Genomic DNA, 13,383 nt, shown 5'->3' with positions numbered 1-13,383 from the left:
TATAACAATTGTTATTGTTCCTCATAGACACGTGCAAATTTTAATATTTTTTTATTTTATATATAAAATATAAAAAACTATTAATTTATATATCAAACGAATATTTTCAGAATAAATATGTTTTTGCTTTCCGAACAATTAAATTTTATTAATTGTTCGGAAAGTTTAAAAAATATTTATCTTGAATTTTTTTTTCTAGAATTTATTTTGTTGTTCGGTGTTTATGGATTTTACATCTCTCGGTCCGATAGACCCCATAGATCGTTTATTGTTCTCGAAAAATGGTATCGTTTAAAAATCTCATATAAGTCTGCAAGGAAAAGATTATGTTGCAGCTATAAAATAGAATATACAATCGTACAGGCTGCCAATTTTTGTCCAATCCCATCTGAACTCTAACTGGAAAGGATAAGCAAAAAGGCAAATATGTCAAACATAGATTCAGTTTTAATTATCGGTGGTTCTGGCTTCCTTGGATTGCATTTAATTCAGCAATTCTTTGATATAAATCCCAAACCAGACATCCACATTTTTGACGTTAGGGACCTCCCTGAAAAACTTTCGAAACAATTCACTTTTAATGTAGATAACATAAAATTTCACAAGGGTGATTTAACATCCCCAAATGATATGGAAAATGCTATCAACGAAAGTAAAGCAAATGTTGTTGTTCATTGTGCTTCTCCAATGCATGGTCAAAATCCAGACATTTATGATATAGTGAATGTTAAGGGAACCCGTAATGTGATAGACATGTGCAAGAAATGTGGCGTTAATATACTTGTATATACTTCCTCTGCAGGTGTTATCTTTAACGGGCAAGACGTGCACAATGCAGATGAAACCTGGCCGATCCCAGAAGTTCCTATGGACGCGTATAATGAGACAAAGGCTATCGCCGAAGAAATGGTCCTGAAAGCAAATGATCCAGATAGTGGTTTCTATACTGTTGCTCTTCGCCCAGCTGGTATTTTTGGGCCAGGTGATAGGCAATTGGTTCCTGGTCTAAGACAGGTTGCGAAATTGGGACAATCGAAGTTCCAAATTGGTGATAATAATAATTTATTTGATTGGACTTATGCTGGCAATGTTGCCGACGCTCATGTCTTGGCTGCACAAAAGCTTCTCAATCCAGAAACAAGAACAGCTGTCTCTGGTGAAACTTTTTTCATTACAAATGATACTCCCACTTATTTTTGGGCCTTAGCTCGTACTGTATGGAAGGCAGATGGTCATATTGATAAGCGTGTTATTGTTTTGAAAAGGCCGGTTGCAATTTGTGCCGGTTATCTTTCAGAATGGGTATCCAAGATGCTGGGTAAAGAGCCAGGTTTGACCCCATTTAGAGTCAAGATTGTGTGTGCATACCGTTATCATAACATTGCGAAGGCCAAGAAGTTGCTAGGCTACACACCAAGAGTTGGTATTGAAGAAGGTATCAACAAAACGTTAGCTTGGATGGACGAAGGTTTGTAAAAGCAATAGTCAGGAGAGCTCTTTGGTCCGATTATGGAAAGATAATACGTCGATATAGTATATCTGATACGCACCGTATATATTTATTCTGTCTTTATAGATGAATATAAGAATTGAAACACAAACAACCTAAAACATCTTGATGGCTTCTAGGTTAGTATATATATGTATATACTCATTTAATGACTACACTATGAAGCGTCGGGATAATAATGCATGTATATAGATTGAAATTAAATCATCGAAATAACAAAATTCTCACATAGGTCTGTTTTGGGTTCAATTCTTGATATTTACGATTATAAAACTTTTTGCTTGACAAAGAACGAACGCAAACTTTTGATTTGCCATACACAAACTATAATGAGAAGGGTGACTTGAATTACTGTCCACCACATTGCGCGAGAGTTCACAGATTCGGATATGTCCCTAAAGGATTCTTCACGTTCTCTCATCAATTGTTGCTCTCTTCTGATATCCATAATTTTAGAATTCAATATACTGACTTTTCCGTGCAAACTTTCCAAGCTTTCTTTTCTTTGCAAGTTCAACATAGCTTCAAAACCGATTTCAAATTCAATTTCCAATTTTGTTTTAGTTTTACCTACCCAGTTCTTTACCTGAGATTGAAAACAGATCTTATATTCTCCAGATTCCAAAGCTAAAAAGCTGAAATCTCCAGAAGGAGAACTTTGTTGGTGGACCACTCTATGATTATTATCAAAGACTTCTTCTACATCTATAACTATGCCGTAATCATTATAATTGGGAAGCGCATAATCAGCCAACTTATCATCGTAAACTCCCAAATTGTAAGAACCTTTTAAAAGAGTGTCTTTGGACAATTCCTTCAGGAAACATTTTCTGTCTCCACCGTAACCATAGAAGTAAAACGCGGAAGCTCTGAATGGCAATAAAACAAACGCCAGAAAGATGTAGTGTGATAACATCGGCAAATTTTGGCCCTTTTAGGTTAAGGCAATAGGGGGGGACACCGAAAATTTGATCAGAATCTCATTAATAGAGTCTGACAATGGAATTCTGGGCAATACGCCCCGCTCTATCATATCTTGTCATGTCGAATGTTAGTTTCTTACCCGAAGAACGACTTGCTCATCCTACGACGTTTTTTCATCCCACACAAAATGGTTTTTTGCACCGCTTCTAGCTTTTAATGTTGCGATGAAGAGTAACTTCATGGATTTACGACATGTTAAACTTGGTCATCTTAGACTCGGTTCACCCCCTAACTTCGACCTTTGTCACCCTTTCTTCTGATCTTCATCTAGTTTTAGTTGCATGCCCACAAACTTAAATCCGTTCATGAATAATACGCCTTCCTCCTCTCCGCTCAAGGGTTCTGAAAGTAAGAGGGTATCGAAACGGCCAATATCCAGTTCGTCGTCTGCCTCACTAGTTTCGTCCCCCTCCAGGCGATCTAGGCCGTCTACGGTATATGGAGATAGGTATATTCCTGCCCGAACAGACATAGATTTCAATTCCATCGTTTCGATCAGTAGCATGGCAAGCGTTCCAGCCCTTAATCCATCGAGCACAGAAGATCAAGTGGAGTACCAAAAGGAAAGACAAGCACATGAAACGTATAATACTTTGCTGAAGAATGAGCTTTTTGGTGAAATGCTAAGTAAGGATACAGTGGGCTCAGAAAGTAGTATAGATCGTATTAAGAATACGAGACCATGTACTAGAGGCAACGTACACACAGAAAATGCAACTAGCTACGGTTATGAATTGGAACGAGTATCGACTCCACCTCCCGAAGAACCCAGTCTAGAAGAATTTTCTCCACATTCCACGCCAGTCACCCCTCGGCGTCTTTTCACATCGCAGCAAGATGAAGTCACGAGGCCTTCGAGCAATTCGGTTAGAGGCGCCAGCCTGTTGACCTATCAGCAACGCCAAGGCAGGAGGCTATCTGCGGCCTCTCTGCTACAATCTCAATTTTTTGATTCGATGTCGCCAGTTAGGCCAGATTCCAAACAGCTCCTATTATCACCTGGGAAGCAATTTAGACAAATAGCGAAAGTTCCTTATAGAGTTTTAGATGCTCCATCATTAGCAGACGATTTTTACTATAGCTTGATAGACTGGTCAAGTACTGATGTTTTGGCGGTTGCTCTTGGGAAATCGATATTTTTAACAGATAATAACAGCGGCGATGTTGTGCACTTATGCGACACGGAAAATGAATATACAAGCCTAAGCTGGATTGGAGCAGGCTCTCATCTGGCAGTAGGCCAAGCAAATGGACTTGTAGAGATTTATGACGTAATAAAAAGAAAATGTATCAGAACGTTGTCGGGGCATGTCGACAGAGTAGCGTGTTTATCTTGGAATAACCATGTTTTAACGTCTGGAAGTAGAGATCATCGAATACTGCATAGAGATGTTAGAATGCCTGATCCTTTTTTTGAAACTATAGAATCGCATACTCAGGAAGTCTGTGGCTTAAAGTGGAATGTAGCAGATAACAAACTTGCCTCGGGTGGTAACGATAACATGGTTCATGTTTACGAGGGAACGTCAAAATCTCCAATTTTGACGTTTGACGAGCATAAGGCTGCTGTGAAGGCAATGGCCTGGTCTCCCCATAAACGAGGAATATTGGCTACCGGCGGCGGTACAGCAGATAGAAGATTAAAAATTTGGAACGTCAATACGTCAACAAAGATAAGTGATATAGATAGCGGCTCTCAAATATGTAATATGGTATGGTCAAAAAATACTAACGAGCTTGTGACATCGCATGGTTACTCAAAATATAACTTAACTTTATGGGACTGTCATTCTATGGATCCAATTGCAATTCTGAAGGGTCATAGTTTCAGAGTTCTGCATTTAACATTATCCAATGATGGAATCACGGTAGTTTCTGGGGCTGGGGACGAAACATTACGATATTGGAAGCTTTTTGATAAACCAAAAGCGAAAGTACAGCCGAATTCGTTAATATTCGATGCATTCAATCAAATTCGCTAGTGGAATTTTTCATACTAGTAATGCCGTGCCAAAATTTGTAAAGAATATACTAGTATCTCTGATGATATTGTTGCTAATATCCAGTAGTTTAAATAATTCTATTTACGTCGTACTCAGCTAGCAAGGTCGATTAATTAGTTGAATTGTTTCAATGAGAAGATTTAACAATAATACATATATACCGAGATAACGCACCTACTAAGCATACATAATACGCAGATATTATAAAAGAGACGGTCAAATAGTTTCGATGATATTTCTCTACCGACGGTTAGAAAAAACGGATGGAACTTGTTCATTGCACATTAAAAAAATTGTTTTTGTTCCAGTCAGGATTCGAGAAATAAGGCTCGATTAACCTTCTTGGCGCTTGTAATCTTTTTAACATAAACAAACTTCATGCCACACGATGGCCGATAACCTAGAAATCGGCAAATGAATCTTCAAAAAATGAAGTTTCTAACCGTAAAAGTTGGAATTAAAGAGAAATAGCGACGTGCGACAAAAACGACAATGAGAAAGATTATCACAGTTGCTCATATTCAGTACGATTTTGAAGCAGTCCTGGAAGAGGAGCATGAATATAATGATGAGTTTTATGTTAATGTTGACAAAAACCTAAATGAAATTAAGGAGCATAAGATAGTAGTATTAGCAAATAGCAAGGGCGTAGATGCAGGCGAGGGAAATGCGTTTGAAAAGATTGACTTCCATTTATACAAGGCGCGGTTGGATGGGCATGATTTTTTATTCAATACTATCAAAAGAGATTGTTCAAAGGTGCTCAAGAGTGCTGATTATACTGCCGTAGATACGACTGAAATCCAAATGAGACGGTTTACATTAGGCACTACAGAAGGTGATATTAAAGTATTGGATTCGAATTTCAACCTAGAGAGAGAAATTAGTCAAGCTCACGTTGGTGAAATAACAAAACTGAAGTTTTTCCCAAGCGGTGAAGCTTTGATATCTAGTTCACAGGATATGCAATTAAAGATTTGGTCAGTGAGAGACGGCGTAAATCCTCGTACGCTAATTGGACACAAGGCAACAGTCACAGATATTGCCATAATAGACCGAGGAAGGAATGTACTTTCTGCCTCCTTGGATGGTACAATTCGCCTATGGGAATGCGGCACAGCAACGACAATCCACACATTCAATAGAAAAGAAAATCCATACGATGGTGTGAACAGCATAGCTTTGTTCGCGGAGACAGAGAAGCAATTTTCCGATATATCTACTCCCAAGAAAGATAATCTAGAGTTTGGAACACATGGAAAACATGTTATTGCTGGTCACGTTTCTGGTGTTATTACTGTATATAATGTATTTTCCAAAGAGCAAACTATTCAACTCCCAAGCAAGTTCACATGTTCATGTAATACATTGGCGGTCGACATGAATAATGCAAACTATGTTTATGCCGGATATGAGAATGGAATGTTAGCTCAGTGGGATCTAAGATCACCAGAATGCCCAGTTGATGAATTTCTTATTAATGAGGGCACCCCAATAACCAATGTCTACTTTGCGGCTGGAGCCTTGTTTGTCTCTTCCGGGCTCGACACCAGTATTAAGCTTGACATTATTTCAGACCCAAAAAGTGAACGACCCGTTGTTGGATTTGAGACACCCACCTTTTTAGTTTCCAATGACGATGAGGTCAGCCAATTCTGTCATCTTCCCCATAATGAATCAAGGGGGGAAGTGATTGAGGTTGGAAAATACAACTTTTGCGCTTTGTATAATTTAAGTAATCCTTAGCTCTTTTTTTACCTGTAACTTTTTCAAAAAATTTACTACGCTGCATAACCACGGCGTAATGCGCTTCGAATGTCATAATGCTTTTACTTACATATGAGATATATGTGAAATAAGGCAATTTACTGAGAGGAGTAGGACCAACGAAGCAGAAAATGGTGGAATTGACAACTACGGATGATGATGATATCTTGAGTATGTTTTTTGATGAGGAGTTTGTTCCCCATGCATTTGTTGATATACTTCTATCGAATGCCCCAAACGAAGATCAAATTCAAACGCAATCCGTATCCTCACAACTATTAACCAGGTTGGATTTTTACACAAAAAACCTTACGAAGGAATTGGAAAATACGATATGGAATTTGGATAAATTATCCCAAACGTTACCAAGGACCTGGGCATCTTCTGGATATCACGAAGAAGAAGACAGGGATGGTTCACCATTGTATTCCACTGAATCACTAAGATCATCCAAGCTTGAATACTACTTAGATACATTGGCAAGTGCTGTAAGAGCATTAGAAACAGGAATGCATAATGTGACTGAGAAACTAAGTGAGATAGATCAAGAAAATAATGACAATACCAATGTAAGGCAGCAACTGCAAAGTTTAATGTTAATTAAAGGGAGAATTGAAAAGGTGGTATATTATTTAGAACAAATTAAGATCGTTACGAATATTTCGAAAACGAGAGAAAATGAAAACACAACTAACGTGGGCACAGACCTTTCGATAAACGATTTTAGAAAATCATTGAAAGCGCTAGAGGATACAATCGATGAATCGCTGAGTTTGGCAATAGATAACGAAACTAAAGATGAAACAAATATGGACCTGATAAGGAGAATCGATTCACTTTCTGAGCTGAAAAGTCTGTTTAAAGGTCTGGATAAGTTCTTTGCTGAATATGCTACCTTTTCAGATGGCATAAAATCGAAAGCACAAAGTTATTTATCAACCAAGGATATCGATGAAGGGCTAATATCATAATTAGTGATAAGGTGAAAATACTTTTAATTCAATCATTTGCAATTGACAAAAAACCTATGGGTTATTTAAATTCTTATTTTTTTCACTATTCCACGTCTTCTAGGTCTACTTGCAGTATATAAGGCGGGTGAAAAGGGGCCTATTTAAAAGGGCAAGCTATTTTGAATAGTTTCTTTTTATTGACTATATTATAATATACAACTTTGATAATATAATTATGATAGAAATCTTTTAATTTTGTCATTTACATTTGTGCAAAACATATAGAGCGCGTCTATTAGTAAAAGGCGGTTGACTCTGGAGTATCGGATTCGTCCAACAACGCCTCTTCATCGTCGTGTTTTCCGATATGCTTTTTTCTAAGGAATTCGAGTCCAAATACGTACTTGAATTTTTGAACGAAAGCAGCTGGGAATACCTTTGATGCTACCTCATCGGGACACATTCTTACTAGCACCCCCATGATTAAAGACAACATACCACACAGTACAGCAGTTATCCACATTGACTTGGTTTGCCTGGCAATAGAAAATGGTGCGCCACCGAAAAACATGATTAAAACTTGACAGCCACCAATTATTGCCATGATTGTGAGAAAATAGTAATTTCTACCTAAGTCTTGGAAGAAGTTCAAATTAGCGGCACAAACCCTATCTCTCCAGTTTGATATACCATCACCTTCATCTAATTTTCTCGATACTAACATGGTAAAAAATTGCAACCAAACAAAAGTGTTGAATGTCATGGCATTTAATTGCTGCTGTTGGTGACTTGTTATTTGATCTTCATGCTTATTGAAGAATAACTCTGGTCCGTAAAAATGCAAAATGAATGTAACGATCAACTGCAATATAGCTTGTGATAGAATCATCTTCCAAGTTGACACAGAAATCAATGATGTTGAGCGACCCTTAGGTTTTCTGTCCATGATATTTGGATCGGGCTTATCAGTGGCTAAAGCTAAAGCTGCCAGAGTATCCATGATCAGATTGATCCATAGCAGTTGGACCGCCGTCAGTACCGATGTTTCATCGCTGGATGCAACGGATGAAACAAACGTTAAAATCACTGCAGTGATATTAACAATTAATTGAAATTGTATGAACTTTTTTATGGAAACTGAGACACACCTTCCCCACTTAATAGCATTGACAATAGCAGAGAAATCATCAGTCATTAAAATAATATCAGAAGCCTCTCTAGCAACTTCCGTACCGGAAATCCCCATTGAAAATCCCACATCGGCTAGTTTTAAAGCTGGAGCATCGTTCGTACCATCACCAGTGACTGCAACAACGTCTCCCATCCCTTTCAATGTTTCTACTAATAATCTTTTATCTTCTGGTGATGATCTTGCCAAGACTCTTAAGTTTGGTAAGATTCTTATACGTTCGTTCTTTGTCAACTTCCTAAATTCAGTGCCTTCCATTGCAGAATAAGCTTCGGAGGTAATATCAGTAGAAAGAATACCACAATTTCTCGCAATGGCCTTTGCTGTTAATATGTTGTCGCCAGTAACCATACGTACAGTTACACCTGCTCGTTGGCATTGTTGAACTGACTCTTTAACACCGGCACGCAAAGGATCTTGAATTCCGAGTAAACCATCTAGAATTAAGCCCTTTTGACTGTTAAATAGCAAATTGAGAGCAGCCATATTTGGTGAGTCTTTATCACGTAGTTGCTCAGGAGGCCAGCTTTCACATTCACAGAAATCTTTGTGGGCAACGCTTATGGCCCTAAGAGCGTCGGACGCAAGATTTTTGATTTCATCATTAATTTTTTTTTTATTATCTTCATCGATTTCCTCCAAAGTGTCATCTGAATTCCTCTTATATGAACAATTCTTGGAAACAATTTCTGCGGCACCTTTAATGAAAAACCTATAAAATGACTTTTTACCCTTGCTATCTTTGTATTTTACAACTAGGCCGGCCCATTTACGGGAACTTTCGAACGGAATAGTTTGAACAATTTTTTCGATGTTGAATTTCTTTGTCGGTTGATCTCTCAAATCTTGAAGTTCTCCCACTTGTAATCCCAATGATAATCTTGCCAAACTGAGTAGGGCTGTTTCCGTTTTAGAGCCAATAAAGGGTTCTTGCTTCCCCTTGTTGACGTTTTCGAATAATTGATCTTCGTCATCATTCCCCTTGCTTTTTTTGAAAATCGATAATCTAGATTTCCACTTACTTGCAAAACTAGAGTTTTTTGATGAAGTTTTAGTATTATCGTTCATACCCTTATCTTTTTTCTTGAATTCTCTGTTTTCGAAGGCCGTTGAATTCAGAACAATATTGGCTAATAAATCATTTCTTAGGGATGACGAACAATTTTCTTCGAAAACTTTCTTAGAATTCAGCTTTTTTTGTTCGCTAACAGGCAACGACTTATTATCATTAAATTTAGAATTGCCCAAGAGGCCACGAACGACACTCATAACATTTTCTGTCAAAGTACCAGTTTTATCGGAACATACTGCAGTAGCAGATCCCATGGTTTCACAGCTTCTTAAAACCCTTACTAAATTACCATCTTTAGTCATTCTTGTTGTTGCAAATGCTAGAGCTAAAGTTACTGCCAATGGTAAACCTTCCGGAACAGCCACCACAATCACCGTGATGGATGTGATAAAGATGTTCATAAATTTAGAACCCTTTTGAGCAGGATCCAGGTCATGGAATCTGCCATCCTCAGGTATAATATAAAACAAGTATCTGGTGAAAAGGACTAAGAAAAGGATTATAGCAGCCACGCAACCGTAAACAGAAATATTATCGGCCAATTGGCTCAGGTGTAACTGTAAGGGAGTACTTTCAGGTTCGGCATTTAGTGAAGTCATGGTTTGACCATAAACTGAGTTTACACCAACAGAAGTGATAACGCCTCTGCCCAAGCCGGACAAAATTCTGGAGCCTGATATCAACATACAATCAGCAATCTTGTCACCGTCTTCGTTACCGTCACCTATATCTAATGGCTTATTGCAGGCGTGGCCATCACTAGAATTAAATTTTTTGAAGTCTCTTAGTGAGTTATCCACCGGGAATTTCTGTATTGTGTTAGATTCACCAGTGATGGAAGATTCGTCTGCCTCGCACTTCCCTGATATCATAACGCAATCAGCAGGCACAACATCGCCGGTTTGTAATGAAATGACATCACCGACTAAAACATGGTGAATGGAAATTAGTATTTCCTGATCATTTCTTATGACTATGATTTTACGGTTTTCCTTCTTTTTGTTTAGTTTTGCAAACTGCAACTCCTTCTGGTAATCGTTGGCGGCACTCACTAGAACTACTACAAAGACCGCAATCATGATAGCAACCCCTTCTATCCAGTCAACTTGCTTAATTTTATTGCCTTCAGGATCATACTGTGGGGGCTGCATCCATAATTCATATAGACCTAGAACAAAGGAAACAACGGCAGCGACTGTCAGTAATTGCATTGTTTTATCATTAAAAGCAGCCCAAACTAACTGTAAAAAAGATTTTGGTATTCTTTCAGGAAGGGAGTTATCGCCGTAATTTTTATATCGGTTAGTCTTGCGATAATCTGTTTTTTCTGAAAGAGAAATACCTGCATTTTTATCTGTTTTCAAGTATTTGAAAAAACTGCTAGACTCATAGCCAAATAATTTAATAAATGATCCTATCGATTTAGGATTATGAAGATCGGAAAGCTGACTTTTTGATAACCTGAAGTAATCGTAGGCTCCATCCTCATTTCCCATGTATGATGGGTGGTTATTTTCACTATCCACTAATAAAGCAGAATTTTCGCCTTGTCTAGACATTATTATTATTGGTTCCTAATACGCAACAGTTTTTTTTTTTTTAAAACCACTTCTTTTAAAATATATTTGTTCAAGTCTCAATCTTTCTCTTAGTTCAACGTCGTATATATGTGATGTAATTTCTCTTAATACACTTTATTTTTTACTAGAGGCGCATGTGTTACTTTGACGTTTTCTTAAGCCTTCCTATTGAATGAAAAGTGCCAGAAAAGCCCCTTCTTACTCAAACTTTATGAAAAAAAATGTTTATTCCCACCCTAAGCCTACTCAATTGAAATATGCCCACTTGACTAATGTGATTTTGGAGGAGTAAAAAAAATCTGAAGAAATTATTTATTTGTTTGTTAAGCCCAGAATTGAATTTGGTAATAATTGGTAAAGAAAGTCGAATATTTAACGCAATTTCAGTAAAGGCTTTCTTTGGAAGGGAAGGGGGGGAGGGGGGCTGGTGCTACTCGAATATTGATGGAGGGCGCCCATTAAATGTAATGGCAAAGGCAATGATAATGGATGATGAAGATTAACATTTGTTAAAATGTGTGGAGCACGCTTCTAGGACCTGAGCCTCCTAATTGCTTCCCCCTGACAAATGATGGAGGAACTTTTTTGCCGGGTAAAAACCCTTTTTTCATCTTTTCCGCGGGTGCAATTAAATTGCTAGCGCCATATGATATCACCAATTCTATTAAAAGTAATTAATTGATAGACAAATAAGGCCCTTTTTAAATGGGAACAAGAGAACTTACAGTAGCATGCATACAGCTCGCCACTTTAAAGTTGGCAGATTTGGAACTGCAGGACCATACTACTGTAACAAAGAGAAATGATGAATTCATATTTTGTTTATGTTTTGCTATAGTTTCGATACATTTCTTACTTCCTTGGGAAAAACAAACAGTCAAGAAATAAGCAAAGTAAAACCATAAACAATAAATATAAGAAAAAGTGTAAGAGAGGAAACCCAGTAAGTAGATTATCCCGTTTGCCGCAAATTTTTACTTCATATTATATATACTTGATTAGTCGAGAGCCGACTTCACTATTCTGCAACTCTCTAGCAAACTATATAGAGTTTGCTTTAGCCTTTTTGGCTTGTGGTTGGACATGAAGGCGAGACCTTGTTAATTTTTGTAGCAGAAGAGAAAACCGATAAATAAGTCTCAAAAAGGCATCGATGCCAAGAATAACACAATTACGAAGATTGGCGTAAATACAATCGAAGCCGGGCAACACGATTACCGTAAGCTAATTCCTCCCGAACCTACAATGCACTGTGTAATAAAAGGTCTTGGAAATTGAAAGGCAGCATGTTAATAGCAGAATGAGAGATTAGGAGAAAAACATTTTTCAGTGAAAAAAAGTCAAAGACCTCATCGTACAGCTGTTACCGACACTTTTATTTTAAGAAGTTGAACCCTTATTTCTTGAGCGGGCCCAAGTAGCAGGGGCAAAACTAGGGCAATCACGGATGCGTCCACCCACTTTTTTCCTTACTTTTCCTCAATCTCAGAAATACAGCTAAATCAAAGACAAGAAGAAAAGAACGGGGAAAAAGAAAAAGGGAATTCACAAACAAGAAAAAAGACCAATAAAAGACGATTACAGACAGCATGGGATGGGATGCGATGAGATGGCAACCAACAAATGAGTGCATAAGATTTTCATTTTAACTGCCTTTAGGGAAGACGCACAAAACTTTGTTATGTTTGTAGTAATTATAGAGAAGAAAAGAAAAAAGTACTCGGACAAATAAGGTAGAGCTGTGTCTAGCCTTCATAAGTTTGCCGAATTTGGTAAATCAATAATGTCTTTACATCCGTCATTTGTTTTGAAGCTTGTTCTGTTAGTTTTAAGGAAAAAGAAAAAAAGGGAAAAAGAAAGAAATTATATGCCCAATGGAATACAAGAATGGGAGAAAAAGCCTCCATCGGGTTTCTAAACGGGCGTATACATGCATTCCCACACTCCCGTAAGCAGGAAAAAGAAGTTATCTTGATAAACTGCGTATTAAGTCAATCAATTGCTCTATATACGCGCATGTACATAAAACATAGAATCACGTTTTTAGTCAGGCCCAAGCCGTATATGGGCGAAAAAGCCCGCTTATCAAGTCATCGTAACGAATCAGATCTTTTCAACTGCTATCGCATACGTAAGAGAACTGGAATATTTCTCGGGTACGATACGACATTTTTTTCTATACTTTTCTTTACCAAACCCGACGGCACGGGAAAGAAGACGAGACTCGGAACGGAAGCTAACAGAAAAAGGAAGGACATAAGATTTTCCGAGATTAACTCAGCTCTGCTTTAAGCGAAAAAGTCGTTTACGTCACCACCGCGGATG

At 37.8% G+C, this 13,383-nt stretch overlaps 6 protein-coding genes across 6 annotated transcripts; 4 read left to right on the top strand and 2 right to left on the bottom strand.

Annotated features, from left to right (window-relative positions):
• Positions 1-426: 426 nt before the first annotated feature.
• ERG26 (sterol-4-alpha-carboxylate 3-dehydrogenase (decarboxylating)) lies at positions 427-1,476 on the top strand (the record flags this gene model as incomplete). The annotated part of the gene is made up of 1 exon (XM_033910463.1): positions 427-1,476. One exon carries the CDS (start codon positions 427-429, stop codon positions 1,474-1,476), a length of 1,050 nt encoding a protein of 349 aa, XP_033766354.1.
• A 299-nt stretch (positions 1,477-1,775) lies between these two features.
• Positions 1,776-2,426, bottom strand: ERP6 (Erp6p; the record flags this gene model as incomplete). The annotated part of the gene is made up of 1 exon (XM_033910462.1): positions 1,776-2,426. The coding sequence occupies one exon, from the start codon at positions 2,424-2,426 to the stop codon at positions 1,776-1,778; it is 651 nt and encodes a 216-aa protein (XP_033766353.1).
• A 349-nt stretch (positions 2,427-2,775) lies between these two features.
• On the top strand, positions 2,776-4,476 carry CDH1 (Cdh1p; the record flags this gene model as incomplete). The annotated part of the gene is made up of 1 exon (XM_033910461.1): positions 2,776-4,476. One exon carries the CDS (start codon positions 2,776-2,778, stop codon positions 4,474-4,476), a length of 1,701 nt encoding a protein of 566 aa, XP_033766352.1.
• A 513-nt stretch (positions 4,477-4,989) lies between these two features.
• RPN14 (Rpn14p) lies at positions 4,990-6,243 on the top strand (the record flags this gene model as incomplete). Its single annotated transcript, XM_033910460.1, has 1 exon — positions 4,990-6,243. One exon carries the CDS (start codon positions 4,990-4,992, stop codon positions 6,241-6,243), a length of 1,254 nt encoding a protein of 417 aa, XP_033766351.1.
• A 152-nt stretch (positions 6,244-6,395) lies between these two features.
• On the top strand, positions 6,396-7,235 carry COG7 (Golgi transport complex subunit COG7; the record flags this gene model as incomplete). Its single annotated transcript, XM_033910459.1, has 1 exon — positions 6,396-7,235. One exon carries the CDS (start codon positions 6,396-6,398, stop codon positions 7,233-7,235), a length of 840 nt encoding a protein of 279 aa, XP_033766350.1.
• A 277-nt stretch (positions 7,236-7,512) lies between these two features.
• PMC1 (calcium-transporting ATPase PMC1) lies at positions 7,513-11,037 on the bottom strand (the record flags this gene model as incomplete). The annotated part of the gene is made up of 1 exon (XM_033910458.1): positions 7,513-11,037. The coding sequence occupies one exon, from the start codon at positions 11,035-11,037 to the stop codon at positions 7,513-7,515; it is 3,525 nt and encodes a 1,174-aa protein (XP_033766349.1).
• Between the last annotated feature and the right edge of the window lie 2,346 nt (positions 11,038-13,383).

The sequence above is a fragment of the Saccharomyces paradoxus genome, chromosome VII (assembly GCF_002079055.1).
Source record: "Saccharomyces paradoxus chromosome VII, complete sequence".
Taxonomy (NCBI): Eukaryota; Fungi; Ascomycota; class Saccharomycetes; order Saccharomycetales; family Saccharomycetaceae; genus Saccharomyces; species Saccharomyces paradoxus.
The sequence above is the reverse complement of the archived record's forward strand: the minus strand, read 5'-3'. Positions and strand labels throughout refer to the sequence as shown.